Source organism: Peromyscus leucopus, chromosome 2 (genome assembly GCF_004664715.2).
Source record: "Peromyscus leucopus breed LL Stock chromosome 2, UCI_PerLeu_2.1, whole genome shotgun sequence".
NCBI lineage: Eukaryota > Metazoa > Chordata > Mammalia > Rodentia > Cricetidae > Peromyscus > Peromyscus leucopus.
In genome coordinates this window covers 128,728,210-128,746,256 of record NC_051064.1, presented here as the reverse complement: position 1 = coordinate 128,746,256, position 18,047 = coordinate 128,728,210, and the positions used below count along the sequence as shown (strand labels likewise).

Below are 18,047 nucleotides of genomic sequence, written 5' to 3'. Positions count from 1 at the left end.
GGCCTCAACACCACCTGTGCCTGTGGCCTGGAAACTTCCTCTAGATGCCCACACAGGACAGGTACCACTTTGCTGTCGGTACCCGCTCCCTGCCTCCCTCAAGCTTCTTCTCCTGCCCAGCACCCACTGAGGAGATAACCCATGGCAGGCTCCACATTAGCATGTGAACTCCATGGCGACAGAGGCTTTGCTCTGCTGACTGTAATGTTCCTTATCTCTCCGGTCGGCACCAGCACAACACAGATATTCACAGAATATTTGTTGAATGAATGGAAGAGGACTTTAGTCCCTATCACGAAGTTTCGCTAGACATTGCCTGTACACCACACCCCATGCAATATCACGGCAAGATGGATAAGCCCTGTCATGCCTGGAAGAAACTACCTTACCTCTGCAGCAGCCTTCCCAGACTCACTGACTGGAGGACTGCCCTGCACATGAGGTATGACATATTCTAGAAACATCCTCAAGCCAGCTTGGAGGGTAAGCCTGAGACAGGCGTGCTCATCCCAGACCTCCCAGACCACACACACACACACACACACACACACACACACACACACACACACACACACGAGAACTTGGCTGGTTAAACCATTAACCCTTCAGCTCCCACAGAAGTTTGAAAGCCTAAGTGAGAAGGCAGAGCCAAGGCTTGTCATGGAGAGTGATGGGCCTCCAGGCCAATGAAATAGAAGCTGCTACTGAAGCTTTCTGCCCAGAAATCTGCCGTTCCTATAGAGGGTGATTAAATCCATCTCATCTCCATCTCCTCCTCCTGCCCCTCCTCCTCCTCCTCCATGACCTCCTTGTCTTAGGAGGCAACTCCATGGCACAACTGTCAACCATCTCAGCCTGTCTGTGGCTTTAGTTTCCACCCCACGTGATAGCATTAGGGAGGATGACAGCCACCCCAGAGTCTCAGTTCTATTCCCACAATCAAGGTACCAAATGCAAGGTCAATTTTATCAAGTATCCATGGTTCCAGCATGGGCACAGCACCACCCATCACTCAACCTTCAGCCCCACAGGGCTCAGGGCCAGGTGAAAATATAAGCATTTGTCTGTGTGAGGAGGATATATCAGACAGAGACAGACAGGCAGGCAGGTAGGCAGGCAGACAGACAGACAGACAGACAAAAAGACACAGATATACTTGTGCTGGCAAAATCAATGTCAGTGAAAAGACTGGAATGTCTCTATCATGCCTTCTGTTTTCTACCCAGTCTTCCCAGGTGTCTGACATGGCCTCTTCTGTCAGATTCTTCAAAGTAATGGGGAGCCTTAAAGAAAGCAGAGAAGCTAGGCATGGTAGTGCCTGCCTATGACCCCAGCATTCAGGAGATGGAGGCAGGAGAATTACAAGTTTGAGATACTGGGCTTCGATAGCAAGTCCTTATAACAACAACAACAACAACAACAACATGACAACAGCAAGCAGAGGTATTGCAGGAGGGCCCCACAAAAAGGAAGTCAGTGCCCTGAAGGAGACTTGCAGAGAGGGGAGGGGCTCTCAGGGCCCCACCCCTTCCCGAGGACTTCCAGGCAGTTAATGATGGCTGGAAGTAAGAAAGACGCATTTTCTTCAGTGGCGTAGGCACTGGGAAGGTGTCCATGCTCCTGTATAAAGGCCTCGCCCACACCCGGGTAAGTAACCCTAATTTAAGTCTCTGGTTCATACACATGTAAAAAGATCACGAGAGATATGAAAGTAGAAGAGGAACTAACTGGAAGACGTAAAGGGGTCAGTGGGCATAGAAGAGCGGCAAAAGAGCGGTTATAAGCAAAATACTCAAAATATATACATTATTATTTGTAATTGCTGTATGCTAATAAAAACTTAAATAGTAAAGCAGAGGTCCTCTTTTCTCCAGGCTTGGCTCAGGGCCCAGCTGTTTGCACCAGGGAGTGGGGAGGATGGTACCTTGTTCGAAGGTTCTCTGCCTGGGGTGGGCCATCAAACACTGACAGAACATCGAAGTCCTCTTCCAGGGCAAAGGACTGGAAAACGAGCTGGATCCTGTGCTGGTCCTCCGCAGTGATGGTCCATGTGCAGTTGGCATAATTGGGGTAGCCATAAGGGAACCCTGGGCTCTCCACCGTCCCGTTGGGACCCTGCAGTTGGAATGTGCAGTTCTGGCCTAGAAGAGAGAGAGGAAGCAGTTAAGTGTGGCCAGAAGAACTCGAAGGAGTTTCCAAGAGGTGGAAGTACTGTGTCAAAGAATCATCAATCACTTTTCTGAATGCTTCCTATAGGCAGCCCTGGGCTTGACAGCCAGGGAGGGAAGATGGGTAGCAGTTATATTGAAGCCCTGGGACAGCTCAATTAGCTGAAAACTAATGCTCATAGTTAGTTTTAACAGGCACAACCACAACCAGGCTGCATCCTAGACCTTGCACCCAAGCCCAGGGGACCATCTCCCACGTCCTCTGTTGCCCAAAGCTTCCTTTTCTCAGCTGACGGCCTCACCCCCACCCTCCCTAGAAAACACAAGCCGCCAATGCATCTGCCGCCGATGTACGATGCCATCCTTCCTCCTCCACCTAAATGGGACCACGGGAAAAGCACACCTCCTGGCCCTTTAAGGACATTTCTTGCACATGTCCTGTTGTCCCTTCTCCACTGGGGGCTTCCAATGTCAAATGTGCTCCAACTCTGTCATTCATAAGCACAACCCCAGGCCACCGCTCCCACAGCCTGTCCCTCTCCTCCCGCCCATAGCCAATTGGAATCACCGTCTGTTTCCTTCGTCCTTTCCCGCGCCCAGCAGGTCTGCAGGAGAGCAGGTACAGCCAGACTGCAGAGAAGATGGGCTGGGGATATGCAGCCTATCTTCCTGCTAACTGATCTGTCTGAACCCCTCACACTACTGCTGAAGCTCAGACTTCACTCTGTGCTTGCCCGCCATAGATCTGGATCAAACAGAGCTCCCAATGGACGGTTAAACGGGAGGGAGGGTTAGAGGGGGTGGAGAAGTGGCATTTCTACCTGGTTTTCCAGTACTATTAGTGCTGCTGCTAGAGGAGGAGCTCTCTAGAAGCAGCCATTCTGTGGGTTCCTTCCAAACCACTGTACCCTCTTGCTCTCCTCTGAATGTTTAGCTTCCTTTCCAGGCTCCATGACGGAGCCTCTTGTCTCTGTCTCACCAGAAGACATCCCATTCATGCATGGATGACTGACAACTGCACAGTGCAAGCCAGTTGCCATTCCTGGACTCCAGGCCTGACAACTGCTTTGGGACCCACACCTGCTCTTCCCCCGCCTGCTGCACCTTCACTTAGGGGATGGGATGGTAGCCCCCTTACGATGTCTAAATAAGACAGGAAGTGACACCTTCCTCTCTTCAGCCCATGGCCAGTGTCTCTGTCTATCTCATTCCCAGCCCCCTATACCAAACTCTTCCTTAGACTCCCATCTACTCATTCATGTACTCTAGTGAGGACCAATCTCTTTCCTTCTCGTTCAGAGGCATCTTTTCAACCTGGACTGAGTTGTCTCCATCATCACTGCCTCCAACATCCCGTGGCTCCTTACTGCTCTTCAACAAGGAAAGAAGACTAATGTCTACGGGGGGTGGAGGGAGGGAGGTCCTCCACGGGGTTTGACGTTTTGAAATCTCTCCATTCCTGCACTCCAGCTTTCCGGCCAAAGTCCTGCCTTCCTCAGTCCTGTGGATCTACATTTTCTCACTACACAGCCACAGGACCCAGCACTGTGCGGAGGCCATCTCACCTTCCCCTCTGTCTGCCAGCGTCACAGCATCACGGCACACTTCCACACTTCCACATGCATGCCGTAAACATCAGAGCAGGAAGCATGTGGGCCAAAATCTTTAAATCCTGCAGTCTTGATAGCAGGCAGGCACACAGTCAGTTCTCAATCAGCTCATAGTAGGTCCGTTGCATTCAGACAGTGTTTGTCTAGACAATTCTAAGATCTCTGCCTTTAGTGACTTAACATTCACAACAGCCATATGTGGTGGACACTGTTAATACCTTCACCTGCAGAGGCCGAATCAGCAGAGGGGAATTAAAGAATGGGGCAGCAGCTACCACTACTCAGTGTTGGGACTTCGCATAGGCAGGACACTTCCTATATGATGGTGACGATAAGTTGATTCAACACTAATTTTTTAAAACCACTTTGGGGATTAACTGACAAAGGACACTTAATCTCTAAAATGACCTTAATATTAAGAAATCTCTTAATACAAAGTATTCCATTAATGGGGGAAAAGTTAAGGGCTTCTGAATAAATGCTAAAGAGGCATTTAATAAAATTAGATATGTAACTCTGATTAAAATAAGCATTCAGAACAAGGCAGAACACTGCCTTCCTATTCAACAGCCCTTTGCATTGCACTTTAGGTGGAAGATCCGATAGGCATCAAAAATGTGACAGAGATGTCAGCATCCTCCCTAGGACCACGTGCCTGACTGGAAGAGCTCAGGGTGCAACCCCAGAGAAACAAATGAGAAAGGAGGATGCAGAGAGACGACTGGCAGACGGTATGTTAATATGCCTAGGAAGTCCAGAAGAATCGATTACAAAGCTATTAGAACTAAGAAGAAATTTCAGCCAAGTAACCCAGTGCAAACTATACAAAAGTCAATAAGATCTGTATGTCAGTCACAGATGAAATCAGGAGGCTGAAGTTCCTTCCACGGCAGCTACAGAGTGAGGGGTGTACACAGAAATAAACTCAGAGAGAAATGTGGAGGCAGATTCAGGGGTGTAGCTCATGATACCGAGCTCACCCAGGATGAGTGAAGACCCAGGTTCTACTCTCAATGTCGTAACACAAAGAGAGAGAGGAGAGAGAAGCAGAGAGGGGGAGAGTAGATCGAAGTGAGGAATGGATAGAGGGAGGCAGGGAGAAGAAATGCAGGCAGAGGGGAGAGGGAGGGAGAGAAAGAAAGTGTAAGCACTTTATGGAAAGAAATTTTACTGAGGGATTTTTTTAAAAATCAGAATAATTGGAGAGAAATGATGTAGTCTTGAGTAGAAAAGCCTAACCGCTGAAAGGTTAATTTATAATATTAACCTCTCAAAGAGTTATTGGAAAGTTAATTTATCCGCCTGATACAATGCTCATCAAAGGCCCAAGGGCTTGTTTTAACTCTGGGGAAATGATACCTAAATTTAACTGGAAAATAGGTTATTTGGACAATGTATTGTCTTTTAAAGGGTACAAAAATTAGTACTCTCATAATAAAGAATTCCAATCATATCATGAATGACATATGGATTATCTGTCGGGGAGAGGGACCTCAGTGAACAGATAGATATAGTTAATACACACAAAAACTGAGATAAGGAGACTTTTTTTTTTTTTTTTTTTTTGGTTTTTCGAGGCAGGGTTTCTCTGTGTAGCTTGGCGCCTTTCCTGGAATTCACTCCGTAGCCCAGGCCGGCCTGGAACTCACAGAGATCTGCCTGGCTCTGCCTCCCGAGTGCTGGGATTAAAGGTGTGCACCACCACTGCCTGGCTGAGGAGAGATTTTTTAATCAATGAAAACAGAAAAAATATTTTTGTAGAACAAAATAATTAACTCTTTCAGGAAAGAATTGTCTTCCAAATTCAGATGGCATATCAAAGTAAAAGGGTCAACAAAGTGTTAAAAAACAAAACAAAAGCCGTGTTACATTGTTTTCTACTCTCCTGGAAGATACTGTTAAGATTAACAATTTTATATAAAAGTCAGTGTATGTGTGAGTGTATATGTGCATGTGTATGTATCAGAGTGTGCATGTGTAATGTGTGTGTGTAAATGTGTATGTGTGAGTATGCGTGTGAGTGAGAGAGAGAGAGGCAGAGGAGAGAGAGTGTGTTGTGTAAAATAGACAAAATCAAAAGGCATGCAAACATTGGGTTGAAGTGTAATGCCTTCAATATGAAAGAATAAGTACTGATTACTAATAACAGCACACAGAACACCATGTGTGAACCTGGACAGGATATAAACAAGTTCACAAAAGAAGACAGACACCTAACTGAAAGAATAATAAAGTAAAGCTTCTGCTTTACAGCTTTCCAAAGGGACAAGTGCCCCTCCCTGCCACAGGCACGGAGACTGCTCCATCTCTGGACCTTGACAGCTGGTGCAAGCCGGTGATGTCACTGTTCTCTTTAGTCACTGATTGGTTCGTTCCTCTAGGCTAACCCTATCATCAGCCATGGGGCCTGGGCCGTGGACTAGACAGAGCCTCCATCCACCCATGGGAGCAGTGCTTTAACAGTATATTCCTTTAGGAGCACATACAGTGTTTCTGACCTATAGACCCCTCAGAGGCTTCAGCTTAAGATCTGACCTTGTTCGTGTTTAGTATAACCAGTGATACCAACATGGCCACCATCCTCACTACCGGGATGGCTGCCCCAGCTCAGACCTGCCCAAGCCTGGAGACACTGACTTGGAATCTAGCAATCATCTTTCCTACTATAAAGAGAAGCCGAGGGGCTGAGAACATGGACCCTGAGAACACTTCTGATGTAATCCATGTGATGAGACAAGAAGAGTGAAAGAGACAGAGTCATAAGACAGAGACAGTGGAGGAAGAGACCCAGAGGGCAGCTCCTAGAGAAGCAGACAGAACGTGGAGGATGTCACCAGGAGACTCTGATGAGAGTCTTGGATGAGGTCACTCAGTTTGATATCTAAATGGTCCCTCTGGAAGTAAGATCCTGTAGCTTGAGAGCTCAGTACTGGCCCTGGCACATCCCTAGTGCCCGGAATTCAATCAGCATTTACGGTGAAGATACACCAGTTACAGCAAAGGTGAGCAGGAAGGGTTGAGCAGGGTGAGCAGAGACTGGGCTCTTCCAGGCAGAGGCAGGCAGGACTGGCTGGCGAGAGGGCGCAAGGCCACTGTATGTGAAATAATAACATATATTTTGCTCTTTGTAGAGCACTTGAAAAATACAGGCAAGGTTTAAAAGGATGAAATGATTTTAATCTCACATTCCTTTCAGAGGCAATGGTTATTAATATTTTCATTTTCTAGATTTGTCCATGCACAGTTAAAATTGTTTAGAAAATACCATACATATCCTTTGGAGGACACTGTAGTAAATTATTCTTTAACCTTAGATTACAAAAGGCAGTGTCTACTTATAATACACACAGAAACTCAGTTATAAATAAGTTTGTTTACAGCCTCATTTCTTTAGGCCTCTCATGTTGTACAGATTGAGCTAGAAAGACACCCTGTATTGCCTCTCTTAAGCACCAACCAGTTATCCAGATCAGCATCCAGGACAGTGGCCCACCCACCCCCACCCCTGCCCTGAGCCTCTGCGCCCCCTCCTCTCTCATGCAAGCATATGGACACATTCTGGGAGAAACTTTTATGATTTTGTTTTTAAAATGAGATTGTGAGTTAGCTCATTTCTCCGCAACTTGCTTCCCAACTTAACAATACATTGGGGACATCTTTCGGGTCAGTAGCTACAGATCTAACTTATTTTTTAAATAAATGTATAATATTGCCCGGCATAGATGTATCTCAATGTATTCAGCCATTCCTCTGTGTATGGTCATTTGGGTCATTTCTTGGTTTTCTTTTGTAACAATTCAGTAAACACAACATGAGTTTTTTTCCCCCCAAGATACCGAAACTGCTCATAAACTGCATTTTAAGAGGATGCCCAACGTCCCAGAGTATGGTTATCCTAGAATTTACTCAAGCATTCTATTGTCAGCCATCTAAATTGCTTCTGGATCTTTTCTTATTTTTAATCCTGTTTATAAATACGACCTGGACCAGAGCAAGGTCTGGTGACAGGATGCCAGTCAGTGCAGTGGAAAATGGGCTTCCATGGCCAGAGGCCCAGAATGAACGTCCATTTATGCAGTCACTGCACCCAGCTTTGCTGTCTGCTGGGCCACTGTAAATACAGGCTGGCTGACTTCTGCAGCGGGCACTGTTGGGCACGGTTAGAAAGGGATGAAAGTGGGGTTCATTTGGAAGTTTCCCTGAAATCAAACGGATGTCAGTGAGTTGAGAAAGTTAAAACCCAGTACACATGCTGCAGCCAGAGATGCTGATGAAATGGAAGCCTGGCCTCACATGGCCAGGTGCTCTGTCATGTCTGGGGGTGGGGATGGAAAAACCATGAGGGCCCCTTGCATCTTCTCTCTTCCAGTAACCACAATGGTCCTCTACTCCCTGGGGCTCTGGCTAATACAGTTACCCTACAAAGCCAAGACTCACAAATAACACCAGAGAACTGGATAGGAAGTTTTTTTAATTTATTTGTTTTTACATGATTTCTCTATGACAAACCTTCAAACATTCAGGTTACTGTGTCAAAGAGGATAAACATCCCTGAGGCTTTGAGTCTAGATTGCCAAAATATCTTTTAAAATGTGTGTCAATTAACATTCTCACAGCTGTATCTACAAATGCCTGTCTCAAGTCTTCTTCACCACGATTGTGAATTGTCTTACTGAGGTTTCGCCAGTTTGATTGACTCAGAATCTATATCTATTTTTTTCCTTTGAATGTCTACACCTGCACATGTGTATGTGTGTGTGTGTGTGTGGGGGGGGATTTCTATGATGTTTGTACACAGTTGGACACGCCCATGAACAAATGTGTGGAGGCCAGATGAGGACATCAGCAATCTGCTTACCACTCTCCACCTCGTTCATTTGAGGCAGGGTCTCTCCCTGAACCTAGAGCTAAGCCTGTGGCCAGCAAGCCCCAATGCTCCTCCTATCTCTACCTTCCATGGTGCTGGAGTTAGGGACTCATGTATAACCATGTCTGGCTTTTTACATGAATGCAATGGACTTGAACTTAAGTTACAAGTGTTCTTATCCACTAAGTTATCTCTCCAATCCTTCTTTTCTTTTTCCTCCTTTCTCCTCCCTCTCCCCCTTTCCTCCTCCTTTTCCTCCTCCTTCATTACTTCTCATTCTTTTTTATTTTGGGGAGACTGAGTCTCCCTCTGTAACCTAGGCTGGCTTGGAACTCAAGATTCCCCTGCCTTAATTGGTATTGTAGACACACACCATTATATAACACTTCACCTTTTCTTAATCATTTTAATTCTTCCCCCTTGGGAGTTACCTATCTGATGAAATCCTTGGCTCATTTTTCATTATAATTTTTCTAGTGATTTACATATTTATATAGCATGTATATTACACGTAAATCCTTTCTGCATCCCATGTGCCTTTTAATCTTATTACATTTGACATAGAAGTGCTCTGCATGGTTCACACTCAGTTCCTGCATCAGGCTTCGCTGCTTCCTGTCAGTTTGCACTCGCCCTATACAATCAAGCTTCTCATCCTCCGTCCTGTTTGTTGCCAGTGTTGTTTTCCACCTGGTTGTGGGCCTTTGCTTTTGCTTAGACTCCTCACACAGATTAGAACACTCGGCTCTTAGGAGCGGCTGGCCGCACTTATCTCTCTCCTTCTCAGGAACCTTCTTCCTTTATTTACAACAACAAAGATGCTTAGCCAGGAATCTGTTTGTTAGCTGCTCATCCCAGTCAGCAGAAAAAAAAAAAAAAAGACAAAGTCCTTCCCTGGCCCCCAGAGCCTAAGGTACCTACTGCCTGCTTCCTCTTCTCCTCTCTCCTGACCACCAGCCTACAGCATGCTGCTGTGCGTGAGGGATGCACCCACAGTCCATCACACGCCCTCCTCATGTCCCTGGCAAGTTCTGTCCCCTTGACCCACAAACCTCTTGCTTCGGTAGCGGGTCTGACTCACACTTTCGTTTCTCTCGGGAGTTCTAACAGGTGCCACACCTTCAGAGGTCACCATGAGTGAAGTCCAGGCCTCACTCTTCTACGCCCATGATTCCAGCATAAGTACCCCTGACTTGTGTATTGTAACAATCTGCATGGCCACTCAGCCTCCAAAAGTGCCCCCTCCATGACAGCAGGGCCCTATTTAGTCTCTGCAGTTTATCTGGCCCTCCAAGCCTGCACCTGGCCCTTAGCAGATGCTCAGAGGGGCTGAATGAATGAATGAATGAATACTAATTGCCCACCCAGCACACGGACTATTCCTCTAACTGCAGGCACTTAAAGCTTCATTACCTCCTCCAGAAGCCTGCTCGGAATTCTCAAAGCATCCTCAAGTACCCTGTTGCCCGTTCATCACTCATTCTGAACACTCTTGCTTCCACCAAAGGTGATATAATGGCATGTGTATGTGGCTGTCTTCATCAGGAGGCTCCTGGATACTGTGTTCAGATTGTCTCTCTAGTACTCAATCCAATAACTGACTGTAGAGGAAACTCAGCACATAGCTTTTCAGTAGATGATGGAGTAAGATGAATGAATCTTATTATAACGTTCAGAAAATACCCACCGACTTCCCTGGACTAAATGGGTCATTTGGGAGGTGGCTTAATGAACAGGTAACAGGGATAGAATTTAGGAGCAAAAGTCTTGGATTTAAATGCCATGTTTGCCACTTAATAGCATATGGGCTATTTATGCAAACTCTTTAAGGCTTAGTTTCAGCTCTTTAAAAATGAACGCCATGAGCTGGTGGGAAGGCTCAGCGACAGAAGGGCTTGGCATACAAACCTGGAGACCAGATTTTGATCCTCGGAACCCATGGTGGAAGGAGAGAACTGACTCCCAAAGGTTGACCTCTGGTCTCCCCATGCACTGTGACACATGTACATGCATGGATGCACAGACAAACCTTAATAAGTAACACTTAAATAAATAAACGAAATGAAAATCCACTTCTGTGATGGCTGGACAGACAGATGGGGTAACACCGGCTACATTGCTAATCTTTCAGTACAGTACTTGGAACACAATAAGTGATCAATAGATACAAGCCAACCCTTGAGGGGAGATTTGTACCAATCTTTATGTAAGTCCTACCCCATCTTGTTATGGTTATACCCAGGAAATTAATATACTTTTTGTTGCTCTAGCAAATAACATTTTTCCTAATTTCTCTAACTGTTATTACCAATACACAGAAAGAAAACCCATTGATTTTTTTACATATTCACCTCACATTCAACCAGGTTCTGAATTCTAACATTTCTCTCAGTTGATTCCCTTAGGTGCTATAGGTACACAACCGTGTTGTCTACAAATAATGATAATTTTTGAGGAGATAGCTCTTTTGAGAAATTTGGCAGGAAAATTCAATTCAATTCTGTAAATATTTATTGACTGATAAGGTCAATTTTGGACAAATTTAGTTGGAGATACCAGTGGGACACGCAGGCGGAGATGGCCAGAAGGCAATTAGGCTGGTGAACTGGTGTCTGGGAGTGCAGTCTGGGCTGGTGATATGGATTTGTCAAAGCCTTGCAATTAATGAACCTGCCTGAAGAGGAATTGCAGGAGATGGTGGCAGATGCTGGATAAATCATCATGACCAAAGGTGTCCCACTGGCCACATGGACACCACTAAACACCTCCGGTACACCACTGGCCACTGGCCCATCCTATGATGCTTCTTGGCAGGGCATCTTGAATGCAGATGGCAGAGGCTGGGCCCAGCAGCATCATTGGCTTTTCAATAACCCCTGAAGAAAGGACCAAGAACTCCTCGGCATCAGAGATGCTGCGAGCCAGCTTAACTCCTCTCATGGTGCCTCGTGTGTTTCCATACATCATCAACAGAATCCTCCCCGTCAACTCCCCAGGGCCTCTCGGGCCTCCACAGTTCTCGGTCCTTTGCCTGGTGTATCCCCATTGCTGTGTCTAACTCCCTCTTCCATGCTCAGTCTAGACACCCACCTCCCCCAGAACCTTCCTAGTGTGTGACTGGCAGATAAAGGACCCTCCCCTCTCCCCCAGCCTTGTTTACAATCTAACTTCACCCACACAGCTCCATCTTTTCAACCCCAATCATTTCTCAGTCCAACCCAATCTTCCTTCGCCCTGAACACTGCACAGAAATCAGTTTCATCCACTTGCTTAGGCCCCTCTTGGTCTAAGTCAGAGTCCCATGGTTTATTCTTCATCTTGCTTAATTGCTTGGGGTTATCTTCACCTCGTCCACCTAACTCACGGTTCCATACAAGTTCACATGGCAACCTCACTGGGTCCCGGGTGGAACAATTTTCCCTTCCCATTGGCCCTGAGGGGGGCTGCTCTCTTCTCTCTAGGGCTTGTTATCAATAAATACTGGAGTAATGTGGGCAGTATGAGAACGAGCACCAACTTCAGTATTTCCAGAACTCTGCTGGGCTGCTTCCTGTGTGCCTCACCTGATGGGCACACCCAAGTCTAACTCTCCTCACTGTCAGAGCTCTGGAAGAGAAGAGCTGTTGTGGAATGTATCAGTGAGGCCCAGTTCAGTCAAGAGCAACAACATACGCCAATGAGCCAAGTCTCCTACGAGAGGATCACAGGTTGACAGTCATTAGGCTATCTGCCAGGACGAAGAGGTCCTATGAAAGACATGTTGTAAACATCCCTGTCTTCCCTAGGTCCCATCAGGGCAGGGCTAGAGTTTACAGTCAGTGCTTTGAGAGAGAGAAAACCTCAAAGGCCAGATTTGAGGAAGATATGATAGCCAGCATCCAGCACACTGTCTGGCACCCAGCAGCACCTTGCATATAAGTTCACAAGGTGCATCTAAGTTCACAAGGTCACGTCCGATTGCCCTGCAGCCACTGAGCAGCTTCAGCATACTTGCCCTCTGTGATCCCAGTGCTCAGTCCACATTCAGGTATGCATGGTGGATGTGCAGTAGGTGTTGAATGGAACAATGGTCATGGCTGTTTTTAATGAAGTTGTAGGCATTTCCCCCCAGCAGATGTAATAATCAGAGGTGTCCAAGCTGACTGAGCAGCTAGCCCAGTGGTTCTCAATCTCAGCACTATGGACGTTTTTAAATAGTCTGGGGGGAGGAGCTTAGTCCTTCCTCAAATGTGATATGTCATTCGCTGTTGACTCCCATGGGAAGCCTTACCCTTTCTGAGGACTGGATGGGGAGGAAGGGGTAGAAAGGAGGTGAGGGGAGGGGGAGGAAAGGAGGAGGGGAAACTGTGGTTGGTATGTAAAATAAATTTTAAAAATTTATTAATAATAATAATAAAAAAGAGTCTTTGCTGTGGGGTCTTCTCTGGGCATGAAGAAAGCTTGGCAATGCACTGGCCTCTATGCACTGGACAACCCAGACACCACCTCCCACTTACAACAACCAAAAACCGCTTCAGAATTGACAAGTGTGCACTCCCCACCCCACCCGTGAAGATTGGGGAATCACACCCAGTTGAGAACTGTTCTAACTTCCCACATTTTTTATTCACTTCAGGGGATTTTCTTCACTTTTTTTTGTACCAAGGTTCCCTTGAGCAGCCTAGTGACCAATTTGCAAATGATGTCTTCAAATCTGTAGGGGGAAAAATATAAAGAATTGCAAAAGGCAACCAGTGATGCTGAAATACAGTTTTCAAAACTATGTTGAGATTCTGTGGTATAGTACTGGAGGCCTGCGCTTGTCCATGCTCTCACGGCCACCAGGATCTAGCCGCAGAACTGACAACAGCTGTCATTTGGAGCACGCTATGGTTTTAGCAACTGTAATATTTTATGGAAATAACCTGTGATCATATCAGGGGCAAATTCACAGGTGCAGCTAACCCTGGAGTGCTTTGCTGCCTGTGTTCATGATTGATAGGAACGCTAAGTTTCAAATAAAGATGTAATTTCCCCCATCCAAGTTAGGAACTCCCCCGGTTCCAGTGAGCATCTCAGAGGCCCGAGCTAAATTCAATCTTTCATTCAGCAGGATTGGGGAGGGCTGCCTTGTTCCAGGCAGCTCTGGTGCCAGGCAGAGCTGGAGGGCAGTTGGAGTGGGGGAGAAGGGAGGCAGATTGTGCAGTGGCCCCTTGCAAGGGCTGTTACACCTCTGGCCTTGTCACCTCAAGGTGAGGGCCTTGGGTTCTTCAAGGTTTAAAAACACATTCAATGAAATTACATCATTTGAAGAAAAGTGGATGGAGCTGGAGACCAGCAGAAAAGCCAGGCAGACAAATATCATGTGTTTTCAAAATCTTATATATGAAATTTAGATTGAAAAAAAAATTACATGAAGAGCTGATAAAGGCCTTGCTGTTGCAAGCATGAGGACTTGAGTTCATATCCCTGAGTTGATGATGATGATGATGATGATGATGATGATGATGATGATGATAACACCTGATGCTTCTCCATGTGTCTGTAATCCTAGTGCTGGAGGAAGACAGGTGACTCCCAGGGACTCTATGTAGATAAACCAGCAAGCTCCGGGTTCAGGGAGAGACCCTGTCTCAAAAAACTAACGGGCAGAGTGAGTGATAGAAGAACATGTCTGATGTTGACCTCTGACCTCCACATGTGCAAATACAAGCAGATTCATCCCCTTCCATACATGTACTCCTCGATATCCTTAACAACACATCACACACACACACACACACACACACACACACACACACACACACACACATTAAAAAGCCATGAAAGTAAGAAAGTGAAAGGGAGACTATTTGAGAAGACAAAGGGGACAAGGAGGGAGAAGCAGAAGGAAGGACATGGAAGTGCAATGGAGTGGGGCTGAGTGTGACTAAAGTGTACAACACACACATGTGACAGTGTTACAACGAAACCGTTATTTTGTACTGTTAACGTATGTCGAGGAAAGAGGGGCGTGGGAAGACTTTGGGGTCAAACCGGTAGCTGTACAAGAACTGGGATTCAAACCCAGACCAGCAAAGGCAAAGCTCAGGCTGTCCCACCCCACTGCCCCCTCCCCCCTTGGCTGCCTCCAAGGACTTCAGTCACTGCCTGGGGAGGACAAGCTCCCAAAGCCACAATTCTGTGTTCTGCGCCACAGGTCAGGTTTAGGATTTACTAGAAAGAGCTGAGCACAGTCATGGTGCTTCAGGGACACAGAAACCAACCAGGGGTCCTTCTTTCTTTCAACCTGAGGACAAGGCCAACAAAGGCAGGAGACAATGCACGCCAGGAGGGACAAGGCAGCAAGCGCGTCCCTGGACCACAACCAATTGCTCTGTGGGAATAATCCCAAGCCACTCAGCTTCCTAATTCTACCTCCAGGCTCTCAGATTCTCTTGGACACATTGAACATGGAAGCCACTGCTGTGGACTAAATACGATTTTCCCCGCCTGGCTGTCCAGATGCGGCTTGTTTTCATGTTCATCAGCTGCCACCAGCCAGGAGCTGTTCTCTGCTGGAGAATCCTGGATTCCAGACAGCATGGGCATCTCTTCTCTGCTGGTGGCAGACTCTTGCTGGCTGGGTTATGCCATGTCCCTGGCTGCACTAACCCATAGACCAAGAGTGTCTGGGGTCAGGTATCTCTGCCAGTCTGGGACTGCTCCTTAATGGATCTTTCATAATAAAAGCAGGGAACTATCACTGAGTTGTCCAAATCTGAAAAGATCCTTGAACTGTGGTTTTGGCCAGGGGAGAAAGGCCAAGCAGGACAACCAACACCCTAGGCTTAATTCATCCCATTTCCTCATCTGAAGAATAGTGTTAGGTACTCGCTGTATGACCTGGGCATGACCTCTGCGCTCTTGGAACTTAGAGTCTAGTCAGAGGTCATTCTGTGGTTTTCTTTTCTTTTTCTTTTTTTTTTTTCTGTGCCAAGTGCTGTTGTTGTCTTATGCATTTTACATATAGCAATCCATTTCATACATCCTCGTAACTGCATTAAATGGGCACTATTATTATAATTCCCATTTCACAGATAAGAAAACTGAAATCCAGGAAGACTGGGTGACTTTCCCAAGATTGGTAGCTAAGGAGTTATAGAAGCAGAAATCAACCTTAAGCAATCTGAGGCAAAATTCTACCTCCTTACCTATTACTCCATCATTCATGGATGGATGGATGGATGGATGGATGGATGGATGGATGGACGGACAGAAGGAAGGAAGAGGTGAGACAGACACTTATTTTGGATGATATAGAAGCTTAACCTCTTCCTGGAGCACTCTCAGCACACCCTTGGCTTAAGGACCTCTTTCCTCAGCTGTCAATCATGTCAGGCACAACCCCTAGGCTTCTGCAATTGCCTGTTATTTGGGGCATGAGCCCACAACAGCAAATTCTCACAGAGCATCCCAGGGGAAACCACACAGAGGAAGCTGTACACATGGGACTTCCCAGGAGGAAAATAAGAAAATAGCAACAGTAACTTGGCAAACAGAAACGGAAGTGACAAAAGTGTGAAGCCACAGTGGGTTCACAACCACATCCCCAGCCGGGCTGTGCACTTCACGGCGCTCGGTTTGTATCTGCTGAATGAACAGATTACTCTGCTGTCGTCACCTGTGCCTTCATCGACTTATTTTGGATCTCCATTTGCCGCTTTGTCCATTAAAAACCATGGACACTAATCGGCCTGATCTTTTCATAGTGGAAGTGGCCTCAGTACAAAGAGAAGTAGACCGGTCAGCCCTTTGCCTGCATGAGAATCAGGCCAGTGGGTAAAGACACTTGGACCCAAGCCTGACAGGCTGAGTTCAAAATCCCTGGGACCTACATGTTGGAAGGAGAGAATTGAGTCCTACAAGTTGCCCTCTGACTCCCCCAAACACACAATGGCACATATGTGCTCATGTGTGCATGCAAGTGAACACACAAACACTAAACAAACAAAATAAAAAGTTGTTTATTAAAACAAATGGCGAAGCCAGGGGTGGTGGCTCACACCTTCAATCCCAGCATTTGGGAGGCAGAGGCAGGTGAATCTCTGTGATTTCGAGGCCAGCCTGGTCTACAGAGCGAGTTCCAGGACAGCTAGGACTGTTACATAGAGAAACCCTATCTTGAAAACAAACAAACAAAACAAAACAAATGGTTAAAATCCTTTCATGGTATAACAGAAATGATCTAAAAGCCTAGGCCTTTAACTCTATTTACTAGCAAGGGGCATGGCTGGACCACTCAAAGTCCCAGTTCTGTCCATAACACGGGGTTCTCAAAATCAACTTCACATAAACACCCCTAGGATTCTGACCCAGGTAGAAGACAATGACTGTCTGGAGCCCTGTCCATGGTGCTGAAGCACTGAAGTCCTAGTGTGTGGGTGTTTCTCCTGAGCACTACTCCATCATGGATGGATGGATGGATGGATGGATGGATGGATGGATGGATGGATGGATGGATGGATAGATGGATGGACAGATGGATCACTGGGGATACCTGGGCAACATTTCCCAGGGTGGGAAATGACAGAGAGTTAGCGAGATGATGACCGAAGGAGAGGGAAGAGAAAGAGTAAGAAAAGGGGAGAGAGAAAGCAGGAAGCATGCCTGCTGAGGACAAGTGGGAAACCAGCTCCCTGGAGTTGAGAGTAGAGAAACTACAATCTGACAGCGGAGGTCTGAGGACCACAGCATATGACCTGATAGACACAGCCTTGCCTTTCTCTGTAGCAACTTCAACCCCTTATTCATTCGGACACTTCAAAAAGGTCCACTGATGAAGACATTCACAACTATAAGGCCAGCCCAGCCCAGACTTCTTTAAATGAAGGCACTCTGGACCCTTTCACCCCGGTTTTCCCAGTCTTCAGCAGATGTGTTGCTCTTTTTGCATGCTAACGAAAAGGGCTTTGTGATTTCCTGCCCCTAACTGCACATCTGAATTGTACATGAGATCCGCTGGTGATCTGAAAATTGCTCCCATCCATAGGGAAAGCCCAAGCTAATTAGCGAGGGGCCAGTCCTGGCCTGGCTCAGCCCAGACCAGCCTGGATGCTAATAGAGATTTATCATTCAGAGCTTGTTTGCTTCTGTCCCAAGCTAGGCACAGGACAGACAGCCTCTGGGCTTCTGGAGCTACCTGCTCTTGCTCACACCTCCCCAGCCTCCACATCTGTATCCCCCTGCTCCTCCAACAAGGGCCATGCTTTTTCCTGGGGCCTCGGAACCTGATTTCCCCTCCTTCTTCCTCTAGAGAAGACAAACTTGTTTTCTTCCTTTAAATCTTTGCTCAGCATTGCCTCCCGCATGAGATCTACTGACAACCCTCTATAAAAGATCAACTCACCGCTTGCCCCTGCCCCTGGCTCCTTGGATGCCCTG

At 46.6% G+C, this 18,047-nt stretch overlaps 1 protein-coding gene across 1 annotated transcript in view; it reads right to left on the bottom strand.

The window, feature by feature from the left end:
- Positions 1–18,047, bottom strand: part of Csmd2 (CUB and Sushi multiple domains 2) — a 568,711-nt gene that overhangs the window by 500,120 nt on the left and 50,544 nt on the right. Inside the window, 1 exon segment of the mRNA XM_037203342.1 lies at positions 1,925–2,141. Coding sequence (XP_037059237.1) covers positions 1,925–2,141 — 217 coding nt within the window.